At 38.0% G+C, this 14604-nt stretch overlaps 1 protein-coding gene across 16 annotated transcripts in view; it reads left to right on the forward strand.

Moving 5' to 3' along the window:
• NR2C1 (nuclear receptor subfamily 2 group C member 1) overlaps nt 1-14148 on the forward strand; it is a 54234-nt gene extending 40086 nt beyond the window's left edge. For 15 of the 16 annotated variants that reach the window (XM_032106130.1, XM_032106121.1, XM_032106128.1 and 12 more), the window contains 4 exons: nt 877-1016; nt 2949-3086; nt 6762-6867; nt 7407-7963. In XM_032106130.1, the coding sequence (XP_031962021.1) occupies nt 877-1016; nt 2949-3086; nt 6762-6867; nt 7407-7581 (559 nt within the window). In that variant the 3' untranslated portion in view covers nt 7582-7963. Of the gene's footprint in view, nt 1-876; nt 1017-2948; nt 3087-6761; nt 6868-7406; nt 7964-11918 lie in introns of those variants that run through there. The other variant, XR_004239632.1, reaches the window with a different exon arrangement.
• The last annotated feature ends 456 nt before the right edge of the window (nt 14149-14604 follow it).

The following is a 14604-nucleotide window of genomic DNA, read 5'->3' on the forward strand; positions in this document are numbered from 1 at the left end:
GGAAGATTACATCAACATCCTTGCAAAAATCCATTCCACTGTATTTTTGTAGTTGAAATCCTAGCTTTAATATGCTTTTCTTCTTTGATAGATCTTGTACTTCTTTTAAATTTCCATTATTTATATTCACTGGCTAAAACTGTGAAACCTGGTACCTGAATTTGACTCCTCTCTGGTAGGATTTGCTTTCTGAGGTACTGAGCTCTTGTTAAGCTCTGTGAGTTAGAGATGCTTGGCATTACTGAAAGTTAGGTTACTAATACAGAAGTGGCTGAATATGAATTGATATATTTAATTTTAAGCTACAGCAAAGAAATCCTTATGACTGGTATTTCTACTTTGAAGTCCATATTTCAAACCTTATTCCAAACTTGAAAGGGATGCAGAAAGTAGCAATCAGGAAGCTCAGAAGCTTGATCACACATGTTCCATTTCACCTGTATCTTTAATTAAAAAGTTATAGCAACCTGTCAGTTTTCAAGTGAAAAAAAAAGGCCTTTGAGTCACTTCTACATCCACAATACAGGAACAGTGCAATCTTTTTTTGTCCATGCATATAAATGTTGTTCTAAATCCTAAGAAAACTAGCGTCATGGAGTACACTGAGACAGTTGTCATTTACTGCAACTTCAGCTTGCTTTTGTGATAGAAATCTGTCTCCTTTTAGGTCATTTAAGCAAAAATTTATTGCTTCACAAAAGTCACTTTAAGCCAGGTATTTTAATTCTAGCATGCAAAGAAAAATGATGCAGAACTTCATTTTGGTATTAGTTGTAATGATTGAATTAGATTAATGTTTTATGAAGTGTTCTTCAAATTAAAAAAAAGTGTGAATGCAAATAGCTGGTTTTACTAAATTACTGTGCTTTTTAATAGACAGGATAACAGCATATCATTAGTAAAAGCCTGCTGGAATGAACTTTTTACACTTGGTCTAGCACAATGCTCACAAGTTATGAATGTGGCAACGATCTTAGCTGCATTTGTTAATCACCTTCAAGGCAGTTTACAACAAGGTAAGGTGTATAATATGCACATGCCAGACTTGGGGAATTACTTGATATTTTTTAAGTTTTGAACTGCACAGAAGCTTTTTATTTATCCTTCAGTTGTTAATGTAAATTTACTGTTTAAAGAATTTCATGTTAGTATTGAAAGAAAATGATACTAGCAACTACAGTCCACAAGATGGAATTTTTTAGTAATTTTGCAAAAGTCAGCTATGCTGATATTTACCTCCAAATGAAAAAAGATATACACACTATTTTTAGTTTTGTATATATATATAATCTGTCTGCCTAATAGAGATTAGCATTTACTGGAGGTGTTTTTATTGTGTGCTGTAATTTCTAATAGTGTTATGCAGTCCTGTTAATACCATCAGCCCAAATTAGGAATATTTTGGGCAGCATCAGTGTTAAGAACACAAGAGTACTGTGAATATGGTTCCTCTGTATGAAGGATACAAAGTAAAGAATGACCCACCTGTCCTTGCTCTTCATAGCAGTGACACAAAGCAGCTGAATGCCAACTTGGTGATGCAGTTCCTTTACATAACTTGGCTTGTTGACTTCTGTGTATTAGTTTTAGTCTACGTGCAAGTCTTCGACAGATCTTCACTAAGTACACTTTGTTCCTTGTTAATCCTATGTGCTGCATCTTTGGCATATTTTTCATTCAAATGAAAGACATGTCAGTTGGCCTCTTTAATTCTGTTCTTCTGAGCAGGAGGGGAGTCTTTTAGCTAAGCTTTGTGTGCTTGTGGACACTCACAAGGTTGTCAGCACTAAAAACTAACCAGTCAATAATAGTATAGTCTTCATCTGTTCAGTCATAACACTTTATTTTTAAGGTAGATGTATGTAAGAACCCTTAAAAACAGGCAGAGAAATATTCTTGCAGAGACTTCGATGTATATACAAAAATCTAAGCATTTTCAGATTTAACTAAATTTTTGAGTTGTTTGCTGTTAGGGGTATGAAAATGCATTGTTGTTGATGCTATGCAAATGCAGATTGATAAACGGGAGAAAAACAGCCCACCAGACTATAGATTTTTCATCTTCTTTTATGATAAGGTAATTAAAGAATTATTTCTGAGGGGTTTTCATGATTTAAAAATATCCACAAGATCCTCTTATAAATAACAATAGTTTAAAACAAACTGATCAAATCGTGAGATGTACTAGATCAGCTAAAGATACTAACAAATATGTGATTGTCTCTAGGACAGATACAAATGGAATCTGGAAATTTCAGTCTATGTAATATTTGAAGTATGTTTACCAAAAGGGTATTGTAGTAATTAGTCTTTACAAATGCATATTTCTACCATTTAAATTGGGAATTCAGGTTGACTGCAAGAACCAGTTGTGCAGGACGCCAGCTGCAGTATCTCCAAGAGATACCAAGTTTCTGGGGTCTAGGGACTCTAATTTGATGGGTTATGGAGGGAATGGGATTTTCAGGCTGCTTTGCTATTGCTGACTCACGGGGAACAGCTCTGCACCAACCACATTCCCCTCAGTGCAAATCAGGGAAGGTGTATAGTACCCCTTTCCCAGCAGTGGCACAGTCTTTGACTAAAATAACTCATGTACACTATCCTACCACGTGGTACCAGATCCTTAGACACAGAGCACAGGTCTGCAGTAGCAGTGTATGCTTTACTTATAAGTAGTCTCTTCCTTCCTTGATCATTTCAAGCTCTAGTCCATGCCTGATTACTGGAAGCATTAGTGGCAGGAAAAGCCCTAATTGGAAGGGGGGGGGAAAAAAGTCCATAATTGTTGGTGTCAGGATTATTCAGACCAAATAGGAATTTATAGATGGCGTAGATTTCCCATTGTTTGAATTGAATAAAAGAATTCTTTTTAAAATTCCAGTGTGACCAGGTTTTTTGCATGTGTGTTGACTTGGGATTTTTCATTTATGTGTGTCTTGATTTAGATAAGCTGCCAACAGACAGAGGAAGACTAGTAATGGAGCATGTCTTCAAATTGCAAGAGTTTTGTAACAGCATGGTTAAGCTGTGTCTAGATGGATATGAATATGCATATTTGAAAGCAATCGTCCTCTTCAGTCCTGGTATGTAATTAATCCAAATGTAAAATTTTAATCTGTGCTAATTGTTGCCATATAACTGTTTCATTATATGCAGTTACTGCCTCATTTGTTGAGGAATCTTGGAAGGTGTGTAAGGACTGTAGGAAGAGGAGGGTTATCTTCTAATGTAAACAGTTGAATGCTGCTTTGGGGATTTGGGGGGGGACTTTTATTCTTTTTATTTGTAGATTTTTATTCTTGGTTCTGTCACTCATGCTTTTTGTTGGTTTGGGTTTGTGTTTTTGGTTGTTTTGGGGTTTTATTTATTTATTTATTTATTTATTGCTTTTAATTCTGTGCCTCCTTTCTGGGGTCCATTTTCTGAAGACCTGTAGTTTAATTTTCTGAAGTACATCCAGATGAGACAGATTGAAGTTGGGATTTTAATATATGAAAGACTATCTGGGCAGCAGTTCTCACATTCAGAATTACAGAAACATCATCTCCCTCCACACATTGTCCACACAGACAATGCATATAGCATTTCTGGTGAATGAACGCCACAAACATTCACTTATGTTATTATTTCTGTCTTCTAAACAGTATTTGCTTAATGTACTCTCAGTAGCATTAATGGACATACATTAGACAGTGCAGGTCATATAACTACTTTCCTTCTGGGTGATTAGTTTACAATATGGAGGAAAGGTTATGGTAGATATTTAGTGAGTAATCAGACTCTGTAACCCATATGCCTGGACTGCAGAAAGTTGCAAAATTAATTTTCTTTATTTGAAAGTTGTAGAATTAACTTTTCACAAAAGGCATTCAGGTATTGTATCAGCATCCTGCAGGCCTTAGATTCATCATTCAGAACTGGGATTTAATATAAAGTCAAACCCAAGTCTTTTAATGAAAGAAAAATGTACAAATCTCAAGTACTACTCTATCTCCAAGAATTTTTCACTGCCACATTTAGAAAGTATATCTTCAGTGACTCCATTTTGCATGAGAAGGTTTAAAAAGCACCAGCAGCTTCTTTAATCCTTGTTGCTCTGCCTTTTGTAGATGCTGATGTCCTGTAGAAAAGATTGGAGCAGATGTGAAAATGCCAACAGAATCTTAGTGACCTGCCCCCTGTCAGTAGTGTAGGACATGGAGGAGATCTGGGTATTTGGTTCTTGTCAGTTCTGCAGACTTACTAGATGCAAGAAGAACTTTGTTTTTCCTTCCAGTTGCAGTTCACCCTTACACAGAAAAATTAGTTGATGTGAGGAAATCTTTTGGAACTTGGACACTTCCAAAATGTAAATTTTAAGCAGGTTTTCTAATATATAGAATTTATGCATTGTGAGGTTCTTGCTTTGCCGTTTCCCTCAGATTTGCATGATCTTTTCTATACGTAGTATCTACAACTCCCAGTAATAGTGGCAGCATCAGCAGGAATTCATGGTATTCATCTAAGTGCACAAACAAAATCCTGCATATCTTCCATTGCTACCTATATATATATATATATCTATATATATATATAGCAGTAATGGAAGCCTTCTGAGATGAAAGACATTCTTGCAAATGAGAGGTGGCATAAGTAGAGTCAGAACCCTTCAGGAAAGATGATAAATTTCCAGAGGATATTCCTATCGTGATATTCTTGTATTGTGGATCACTAAGGAAAATCAGATCCTGAGTGTTTTCACTATAAAACATAATCCTGCTGTCTGTCCTCATGAGTAGAAGAGTCTTGCATGGTTTTATGTGTTCGCTTGTACAGTTCACTGTATCACTGAAACAGTTTCAGTTTGCTGATAAGCAGGACTCACCATTAAACCCACCAAGTTTAAACGTAATATTAAGCATGCTTGAAAATGTTTGCAGTTTTTTTTCTGCTGAGGACTGAACAGTTGCAAATACACAACTATTACAGAAGAGTCTTCTTTAAATGGATGGTAGGAGGGTGTTTGCTGGTTTAATTTTAGTAGATAATGCTTGCAGGAGATGTAACCCCAAAATAGTCCTTTCATGGCATTCCTATACTGAGAACTGGTAGGGGTTGCTCCAGGAAAGAAACAAAATTATGGGAGAATACCTCAAGTCCATTTTTCTGGAATGATGTCCACTAGGATTTATGATAGAATTCTCTGGCCTGTGTGGAAAAATCAGTCCCGTTAGACACCTAAAAATACTTCTCTAGGAACCTTTCACTTGCAAAGTAGTATTTACATATTTGTTTATGTAAATACGTAAACAAATGAGGTTTATTTGTCTCCTTCCAATTATATTTGACAACACAAAAGGTAGAAGGAGAAATATCTTGGGAAAAGTCTTGTCCAGTCACATGATTGAGAGAAATTTTCTTTAGCTGATGTTTTCAAATTCACATTACTAATGAGTAGCTGCTTTAATGGCAATGTGTTGTCAGTACTCTTGATACTGTGAGCTGTGTAACAAAATCTTCATACACGTGAAAGTTATGTTTAGTAGCTTGAACAGAAGGGATGTCCTGGCAATGACTCACAAGCCAGAAATTATAATTGTAGGGATTTTACTGCTCTGCTGCAGGATGGAGCTGGGCTGTGCATGCACCAGAGCCCTAAGGTAGGAACCTCTGCTTTAGTAGGCCCTGGTGATTCAGCTGTGCCAAGCCAGCTGTTTGATTGCCACAAGACAGCCTTGGGCAAAGAGATTAGTGGAAAGAGTGTGCCAAGAAGAGTTGACATCTTTCTAAATGGCTGCAAGTGTATGAACAGTGGTCTTCAAACTACTTTTCCCAGCAGTTCACTTCTTGCTGTGTTCCTGACATGGCTCTAAAAGCAGTGGCATGAAGTGGTGCGTTTTGCATGTCAATACTAACTCTTCATCTACATGGTTTGTCATGCTACTATGATAGTAAAATTTTTGCATTCAGATAAATAGATGGATAATAAAATTACAGACCATGTAGAGAGTTCAGAATTATTGGATAATAATTTCTGAAAGTGACTTGACAGTTAGGTTGATGTCCTTTCTATTTTAGCAAGAGTTACATTTCAAGTGTTCAAATCACTGCTAAAAATTAGGATTAGCACACTTGAAATTTTTGCACCAAATAGTTGAAAAAGAACAATCTGCTACATACAAGCCTGAGTTCAAAAAGCATTTGGACAGTGCTCTCAGGCACGTGGTGTGATTCTTGGGGTGTCCTGCGCAGGCTCAAGAGCTGGACTCAGATGATCCTGATGGGTCCCTTCTAACTCAGTGTATTCTATGATTCAGTGCTGTTTTCTACATGTTTTAGGAAACAGACAGTTCACAGCTTTTTATTCTGCTTCTTCCGCTGATGTTAATTTTATCCTTCACTTTTCACCTAAATATTATTTGTGCATCCAGTGTTCCAGAAAATGTCAGTGCGTTGAAACAATCCTGTTTTACTGCTACAGAGAACAGAGTTGTATCGTCAAGATTAATGTAAACATTTGTAGTAGGTTGAACAACATTTCAAGCACTGGATTTATTTGAACCCTTTAAAATGTCTGATTTTATTTATGGAAAATTAAGTAAAATGTGTAAATGTAAAGAAAGAGAAATATAAGGAGGTAAAGTAGTGTCTACCACTAAAACTGAAGTTGCTGCAGGTACCACATAATGACTTCAGTATGTTGGCAACTGGATAATCTGTATGGATTTTAGTTCATTTTCTGTAGAACAGGTATAACAAAGAAGAGGGTTTTTTTTCAGATCACCCAGGTCTAGAAAATGTGGTACAGATTGAGAAATTTCAAGAAAAAGCTTACATGGAGTTCCAAGACTATGTAACAAAGGCATATCCGGATGATACTTACAGGTCTGTAATCTTAGATGCTTACTTGATTGATTCTCTTTTCAGAGTCATTGGTGATACTGATTTGTACAGTATTTCATGTAATAGATATGTACATTTTCTTCTTACCTCCTTAAAGTTAAGAAATTACCTTTAGAACACTTGAAATATTATGCATGTGGTCATACAAATTATGAGTATTATTTGTCATCTCATTATTAATTTCTAAAATTAAATATCAGAAAAAGATAGTAGTAACATTCAATTTGAATTGCATGTATTTGGACTATTTCCTCATTTAGTCCTAAGTCCAAACATTATATATAGTACCTGTCATTGACAGGCAACCTCACATTTTCTGTACTGTTCAAGACATGACTAAACATAAATGTAATGCTCTACTGATTTAGATATTTAAGCCTTTAATGAACCAGCTATAGCAAATTTTGACCAGTAGTGTCCATTGTCAGTTTTTTCCTCTTCTTTTACTAATAACATCATGGAGAGTAACACTAAAATGTGTGATCTGCTAAGTAACACTTTTCACCAAACTTATTTTCCAGACTATCTAGACTTCTTCTCCGATTGCCTGCTCTTAGGCTGATGAGTGCTGCCATCACTGAAGAGCTGTTCTTTGCAGGACTAATTGGAAACGTTCAGATCGATAGCATCATCCCGTACATTCTGCGAATGGAGACAGCAGACTACAACTCTCAGATCATCGGTCATGCCGTATAAAAGCAGCAGTCCAGGATTCTGTACCATGGCAATCATGGTGATGTAAATGCATACCCTGTCTCCAAGAGATGGTAATAAGCCTTCCAGTGCACCTTTCCAAAGAAGGCTCATATTCCTCCTTTCCAGTACACTTGGGAAACATGGTGGAGTGTATTGGGATATAGGATCACTTCCTGTTCTTCATCTGTCTTCAAGGACTTGTAAATTAACTTGGTAACTGAAGAAAGTCAAGAATTGTCCATCCTATTTTTGTAGATAGACGGACTTGGAATATTTGTTTATGAAGTCCAGGCTTACGAGGAAACTGCAGAAGCTTTGACTGAACTAAGGTATCTCAACTTAGTTTGATGTTCTAGACAAATAAATTAACTTTCCTCTCTGAGTTTTGTTTTCAGTGTTTTGCTACTAATTCTTTCTCACGTATCAAATAGAAAATACATGATCAAACATCCTGAAAAGGCCAGTTTCCATGCAGACAATACCCAACTTAGTTTTGGCTGTTGTTTTGAAGAGAGATTTGTTTCTTAACAATTAAACACTGGATTAAACACTGGATACCATTACAAGTGCAGGGAAAGTAGAGGAAGTTCAAATTTTAAAATATTCTGGTGTTAACATTGATGCAGTTGATCAAAAGTGAAGCAGCAAAGAGAAGTGACTGTTTTGCAGATGCAACAGAATATTGTATTGTAGCAATAATGTGGTAGACATCAGCTGTTTTATACTATGAAAAACTAACAGACAAGTGTATACTGCCGGCATTCAAAGACAGCGTACTCCTGCTTTTTCTGGTCTCAGAGCTTTTTCACCCTACCCCTCCCTCTTTCATACTCAGTGCCCAGTAATGGAGGCATTCTAGATGCCTCTTAATTTGTGTCTGTGGCTTTATTTTTTGTTACTGTTAGCCCTTTGGTATGTAGTTCTCTTTTCCAACGAGTCCTGAATGATTACTTTTCAAATTTGAGTCTGTCAAATGCAGTGCCCTTCTGTATGAGAGCATAGCCTCTGCTTCTTTTCCTTTCCTCATTAGGAATGGGTCTAGATACTCCATACATGTTGCCTGAATCATACTCCATAGCTCCATCTAAGGATGAGTTTCAATGTTTTTCTGTCTTGAGGATGTGACTCACTTGACAAGTAACACTGACATGTGGTTGCTTCTTGCTTCCTTTTGCAACAGGAAATTATGCATCCCTGGCACATTTATTTCCTGTTGCTTAAAGTGAGAGAAGTACGCTAGTGAAAGTGGTGGTCTTCTTCAGACATTAGCATTTAGGATTATCTGAATCTTGGGTCAAGGATGAGTTCTATTTAGTGTGACCCCTTTCTTTCTCTGGCAAAATTGAGTGAGGAAGAGCCTCACCCAATCAAGAAACACATGGTTGCACCAGAAATTGCTTAGCCAGAAGATCAGGTTAAATGGGGGCCTTTGCCCACTCTGCAGTGGCAGTTCCAAGGCCACCCTAATACCAAGAGACTACTAGATAATGCTTGGGTTCTGTAGTTCTTGAGTTCCGTAGTTTTTCTCAGCACCTGAGGATTGCTACCAGACAAAAAGAATCTCAGAACTACCTCTGAAACTGACTTCTGTGTTCTTCTCAATTCCACTAACTGAGCTGCTTGGATCTTCCTCTAACCAAGCTCCGTAATTGGAGACTGTATCATAGAATCGCAGAATCAGATGATGGTTGGGGTTGGAAGAGGCCTTAAAGATCATCTAGTTCCAACCACCTGTATGGACAGGGACGTCTTCCACTAGACCAGGTTGCTCAGAGCCCCACTCAACCTGGTCTTGAATGCATCCAGGAATGGGGCATTCATAGCTTTTCTGGGCAACCTGTTCCAGTCCCTCACCACCCTCACAGTAAAGAATTTCTTGCCAATATCTTATCTAAACCTGCTCTCTTTCAGTTTGAAGCCATTCCCCTTTGTCCTGTCACTACATGCTCTTTAATAAATAGTCTCTCTCCATCTTTCTTGTAGGCTCCCTTCAGGTACTGGAAGGCTGCAGTTAGGTCACCCTAAGCCTTCTGTTTTCCAGGCTGAACAATCCCAGTTCTCTCAGCCTTTCCCCATAGGAGAGCTGCTCCTATGGTGGCCTCCTCTGAACTTTTTTCAACAGGTTGATGTCCTTCCTGTGCTGGGTACCCCAGAGCTGGATGCAGCACTGCAGCTGGGGTCTCAGAGGAACAGAGGGGCAGCATCCCCTCCCTGGCCCTGCTGCCCACGCTGCTTTGGATGCAGCCCAGGACACATTTGGCTCTCTGGGCTGTGGGTGCACATGGCTGGGTCATGTCCATTGTCTCATCCACCAGCACCTCCAAGTCCTTCTGGGCAGGGCTGTTCTCCATCTGTTCATCCCCCAATCTGGGCTGATACCAGGGGGTGCCCCCAACCCAGGTGCAGCACCTTGCACTTGGTCTTGTTAAACCTCATGAGATTCCCATAGACCCATTTCTCAAGCTTGTCCAGGTCCCTCTGGATGGCATCTCCTGTTCTTCAGGTGTGTCAACAGCACCACTCAGCTTGGTGTCATCAGCAAATCTGCTGAGGGTGCACTCAATCTCTTCATCTATGTCATTAATGAAGGTAATAACACTGGTCTTGGTATGGACCCCTAAGGGACACCACTTGTCGCTGATGTCCATTGGAACTCTGAGAGATTGAACACTACCCTCTGGTTGTGACCACCCATCTACTTTCTCATCCATCTACTTTCTCATCCATCTAAGAGTGCACCCATGGAATCCATCTCTCAAGGTTAGAAAGAAGAATGTTGTGGAAGACCATACTACATGATTGGTCATATCCAATCCCACAGATCAAAGCACTTAGTGCTGAGGACCCCTGATGGCATGGAACAACCCCCTTTGCTGTGCCTTGGCACTTACTTGCTGGAGGACAGCATTCAGTGTTGGAACTGTCCATGGCAGCTGAGCTCTTCTCACGTTCCACCTTTTGAAGGCTGTAGGACTCAAGTTCTTTATCTGTGTTCACTGGAGAGCAGTATGAGGACTATCCTGTGTCTCAGGAGGTGTGCATCTCATCAGCAGAGTTAATGGAAATATGAAAGAATGTTGCTGCCAACCTGCTGTGCTTGTTCTCTCCCCAGGGTTAGAGGCCCATTTTTGATCTGTACAACCAAGTTGCAGATGGGCTGTAGATCATTCTCCAATTCAGCTCTCCTCAGAAATTCTGGCCCTGCTTTCTAGTACCTTGCTCTCCCTAACCCACTTCTGGCCCTAGCAGGCACAGGAGATTTACTGTTCTCTACATTAAAAGTTTAAAGGAAACTGACAACATATCATTCCTGAATATATTGGAGGTAGATTTCCAGGCATTCCCCTACTCTTGGAAGTGTTTTACTCTAATATTCTCCAGATTCATGAAACCCAGGTAATAGTAGGATGGAAGTAAAAACCTGCTTTCCTTCTAAATGCAGTACACTGTGCAAGTCTTTCACATCCTTGAAGAAATCTTTCACTCCACAGCTTGAGCCTCAGGTGTGATATGCAGTTCTTTGTTTACAGCTGACCGAAAGATTCAGCTGATGCAGCCTCTCATGTGGTGCTGTCCAGCTTAGAAAACAGCTTAGAAAATACCACGGTACCTACAGGTGTAAATTTCTAGCAGTTGAATCCCTCAGTTCAGCCATTGTTATGGCTTGAAGGGACCTTGAAAGATCTTTCATTCCAACCTTTCATGGGAACAGGACCCTAGAAGAGACTATCTAGTACCCTGTCCAATCTCATTTTGCAGGGATTGATTGCTCTCAGCACAAGAAAAGCCTTTGTTATATCAAGATCTTCAAGACTCCATATAGAGAGTGACCTTGCACCAATGTCAGCCACTTCCCTTAATATTCTAGGGTGGATTTCTTCTGAGCCCATGGATTTCTGTGGGTTGAGCCCTTGCAAGAGGCTGCAGACGAGCTATTCACCTACTGGTGGGTTGACACATGCATTGTTGTAGATACTTGATCCGGTACTCTGTGGTCCAGCTATGCTGGTAAAGATGGAAGTAAACAAGATATTGAGAACCTCTGCCTTATCAGCATGACTAGTGAGTAGTGTCCCTTCCCAGTTAGGCAATGGGTCTGGATCTTCCCTGTGCTTCTGCTTACTACTCACATATCTGTAGAAACCTTTCTTGTTATTCTTGACATCTTTGGCCAGTTTAAGTTCTATGTGAGCTTTAGCGTTCCTTCCTGCATCTCTGTATGCCCTAGCAAGGTTGTTGCAGTCCTTGATGGGTATTTAGCTGCCTTTCCATAGCTAGTATATGTCTTTTTTTCATTTTTTTTTTCTTTTTCCTTTTTTCTTTTTTTTTAATTGGAGCACTGTTTTGGAGGGGATGTCCTCAGAACCTGATTTTCTCTGGATTCCTGTCCTTGTTTCCTCTTCGTGCCCTAGTCTGTTTGAATACAAGTTAACTTCAGTAACGCATGGACTGCCACTACCACGGACTTCTGGGTCAAGACTACTTGCTTAGGATGTGTTAACTCATAAGCACAGAAACCTTGGTTGTGTTTCACATCAGGTTGTTTAAATTCAGGCATGTGTATATTGTGAGGGCCAAAAAACCCCTGCATTTTATGATCTTGGATACCTCTGACATTTGGACCTCTAAAGAGCCAAAGTGCATACATACAATGCATAGCAAACAGCTCTGGCTACTGGTAAGTGACCTTTCCCCCCCCCCAGTTTTACATTTTTATAATAATAACTTTTCAAAGTTGATATAAAGGTAGTGTGCAGCTGATCTGTGCTGCCTCCCAAGTAATCTCTTTTGTCTTTCTGATGATCTAAAAGACACATCCCATACAGGAGGTTGTTGTTTCAGTGTTACTCACTTTGCTCAAAGTGCTCAGCAAGACCTTCATTAATTATTTCATTAATCATTCTTAAACTATAAATTCATCCTTTTGATAAGGAATGAGGCATAACAGGGTTTTCTCAGGAATGGGAGCTTTAAAACAGGTAAATACAGGAATCAACATGGTTTTTCCTTATTCATGTTAAACATTACAGTCATCTAAGAACAATGCAACAGCTCATGGAAAAACCAAACCATGGAGTTATGGTTTTGTTTTGGTTACTTTAAGATAACTGCTTCTAAGTTAAATTAAATGTATCAAGTTACCTTCAACTGAGGCCCTTAGTGTTTCTAACAGTTATTTTTTATGATTACATGATCTCACATTACCACCTGTGTGATTTATTGTCATTTATAGTCTTGTGAATGAATATTCTTTGGTACTGAATGACAGACTGGCTAATATTACTGGGTTCTGTCAGTACCCCTGTCAATACAATAACAAAAGTGTGAGTATTGAAGCTTTCTCCGCAATGGATGTTAAAATATCTCATTGTTTTTGTGATTTCTTTTCGCCTTTAAATTACTTGTCAACTTTCTGATCTTTACAAGCCTTGACAGTTTTCAGAGCCAGTCAGGATTTAACCAAATTGTGGCATTTACCAGCCAAAAACTCTTTGCCAATGAAAGGATAAGTTTAGTTTCAATAGCTTTAAAATTTTCAATGTTAAGAGCAAGAAAAATCATTTTAATATAAATCACATGAAAGGAAAAACAATTTTATACATTTTAGAATCCTATAATTTAAAGATTATAGTACTGTTACACATAATAGGCTTACTAGTTCAAATATTTTTCATGAAACTGTACGTTGCACACGTGTATGTGGGTTTAGGTTGCTTGTTTCATACTGCTAAAGTTCCTAGTGCAAATAATTGTTATATTTAAAACTTTTTCCAAGAGTACCTTCACTGCAATACCTTCTGTAGTTACAAACCTATCTGTCCACCCATCTATTCTTGTCATGTGATCTTGAGTGTCAGTGAAAGTCAGTCTGTTCTTTTTGAAACTGGTCTGTTCATTTTGTTCAGCCGCTGTGGTTTGCTAGTACATCAGTTCCAGTGTAAGCAATACAGTGTCACTGTAGTTGTCTTGCTGTTGTATAAAGAAGTCACTATAAATGTCTTGAAACCTGGCTAAATTGGAAAACTCTATTTTGGTTGTATTTTTAAAAATAAATTGTAACTTTCTATTATAGAAAACAATTGCAATATCCTATTACTTTGGTAGTGTTTTATATGAATTGTCGTATGGACCTAGAACACTGTAAATGATTACAAATAGTTTGTGGATCTTTCACATTTTTATTACAGAGTGTAGGATTGTCAGTTATATTCAGTCTCTGGGATTTGTGGTAGCTGCAATATCTTGCTGTTTGCTAAACTTTGTTGCTATTAACCCTCTGTTTCCATGCTTACTACTTTCTGGCCTATGCATTTGAAAATTAATAATTTATTGTAAAATTTAATTTACCAGTGTTTTGTTTTTTAAAATGCTGTATGGAAATATGTATTGTAATGAACCCAAATCATAGATCTTCATGTCATATAATGCAATAATGGATTTTTAGTATTTGATCCATTATGGATCAGTTTTAGGTTGAAAGTTATAGTATGGTTAAACAAAGCTTTTTCCTTTTGCAAGAAACAGACTTCAGATATTCAAGTAAACTTATCTCAGTTTCAAATACTACTGGATAAATAATTAATTTATTATTGCTTAAAACTGTGAAATTAGCACAAGTTTTGGTCTACTCCAGAATTGATTTCTCAATGATAATTTAAAAAGTGTAAGGTTTTTCAGTCATTGTCTTCTGTTATAAATGAATGTGGCATTTGCATGAATGTGCAGAAAACCCAGAACGGTATCCCAAATGAGAAATTAATTGCCATTCTTTCCATGTTTAAATTCTGAAATGTTTTTATCATGAAGTAAATTAATTAACCACTGACACACTGCAGAGGAAATGTAAGGTGCACTGGTAAAAGATAATGGACAATTAGTGGACAATGCAATGAGTTTACTAATTATGAGAGCTGGAAATAAGCATTTAGAGTCTCTTTCCCAAGAAATTTTACTCCATGCTCTATCTTGCCTCTGTTTTGAAGACTTAACCTTTCTTGGTACTTAGAATTACAAGATGGTTTG

The sequence above is a fragment of the Corvus moneduloides genome, chromosome 4 (assembly GCF_009650955.1).
Source record: "Corvus moneduloides isolate bCorMon1 chromosome 4, bCorMon1.pri, whole genome shotgun sequence".
NCBI classification, from domain to species: Eukaryota; Metazoa; Chordata; class Aves; order Passeriformes; family Corvidae; genus Corvus; species Corvus moneduloides.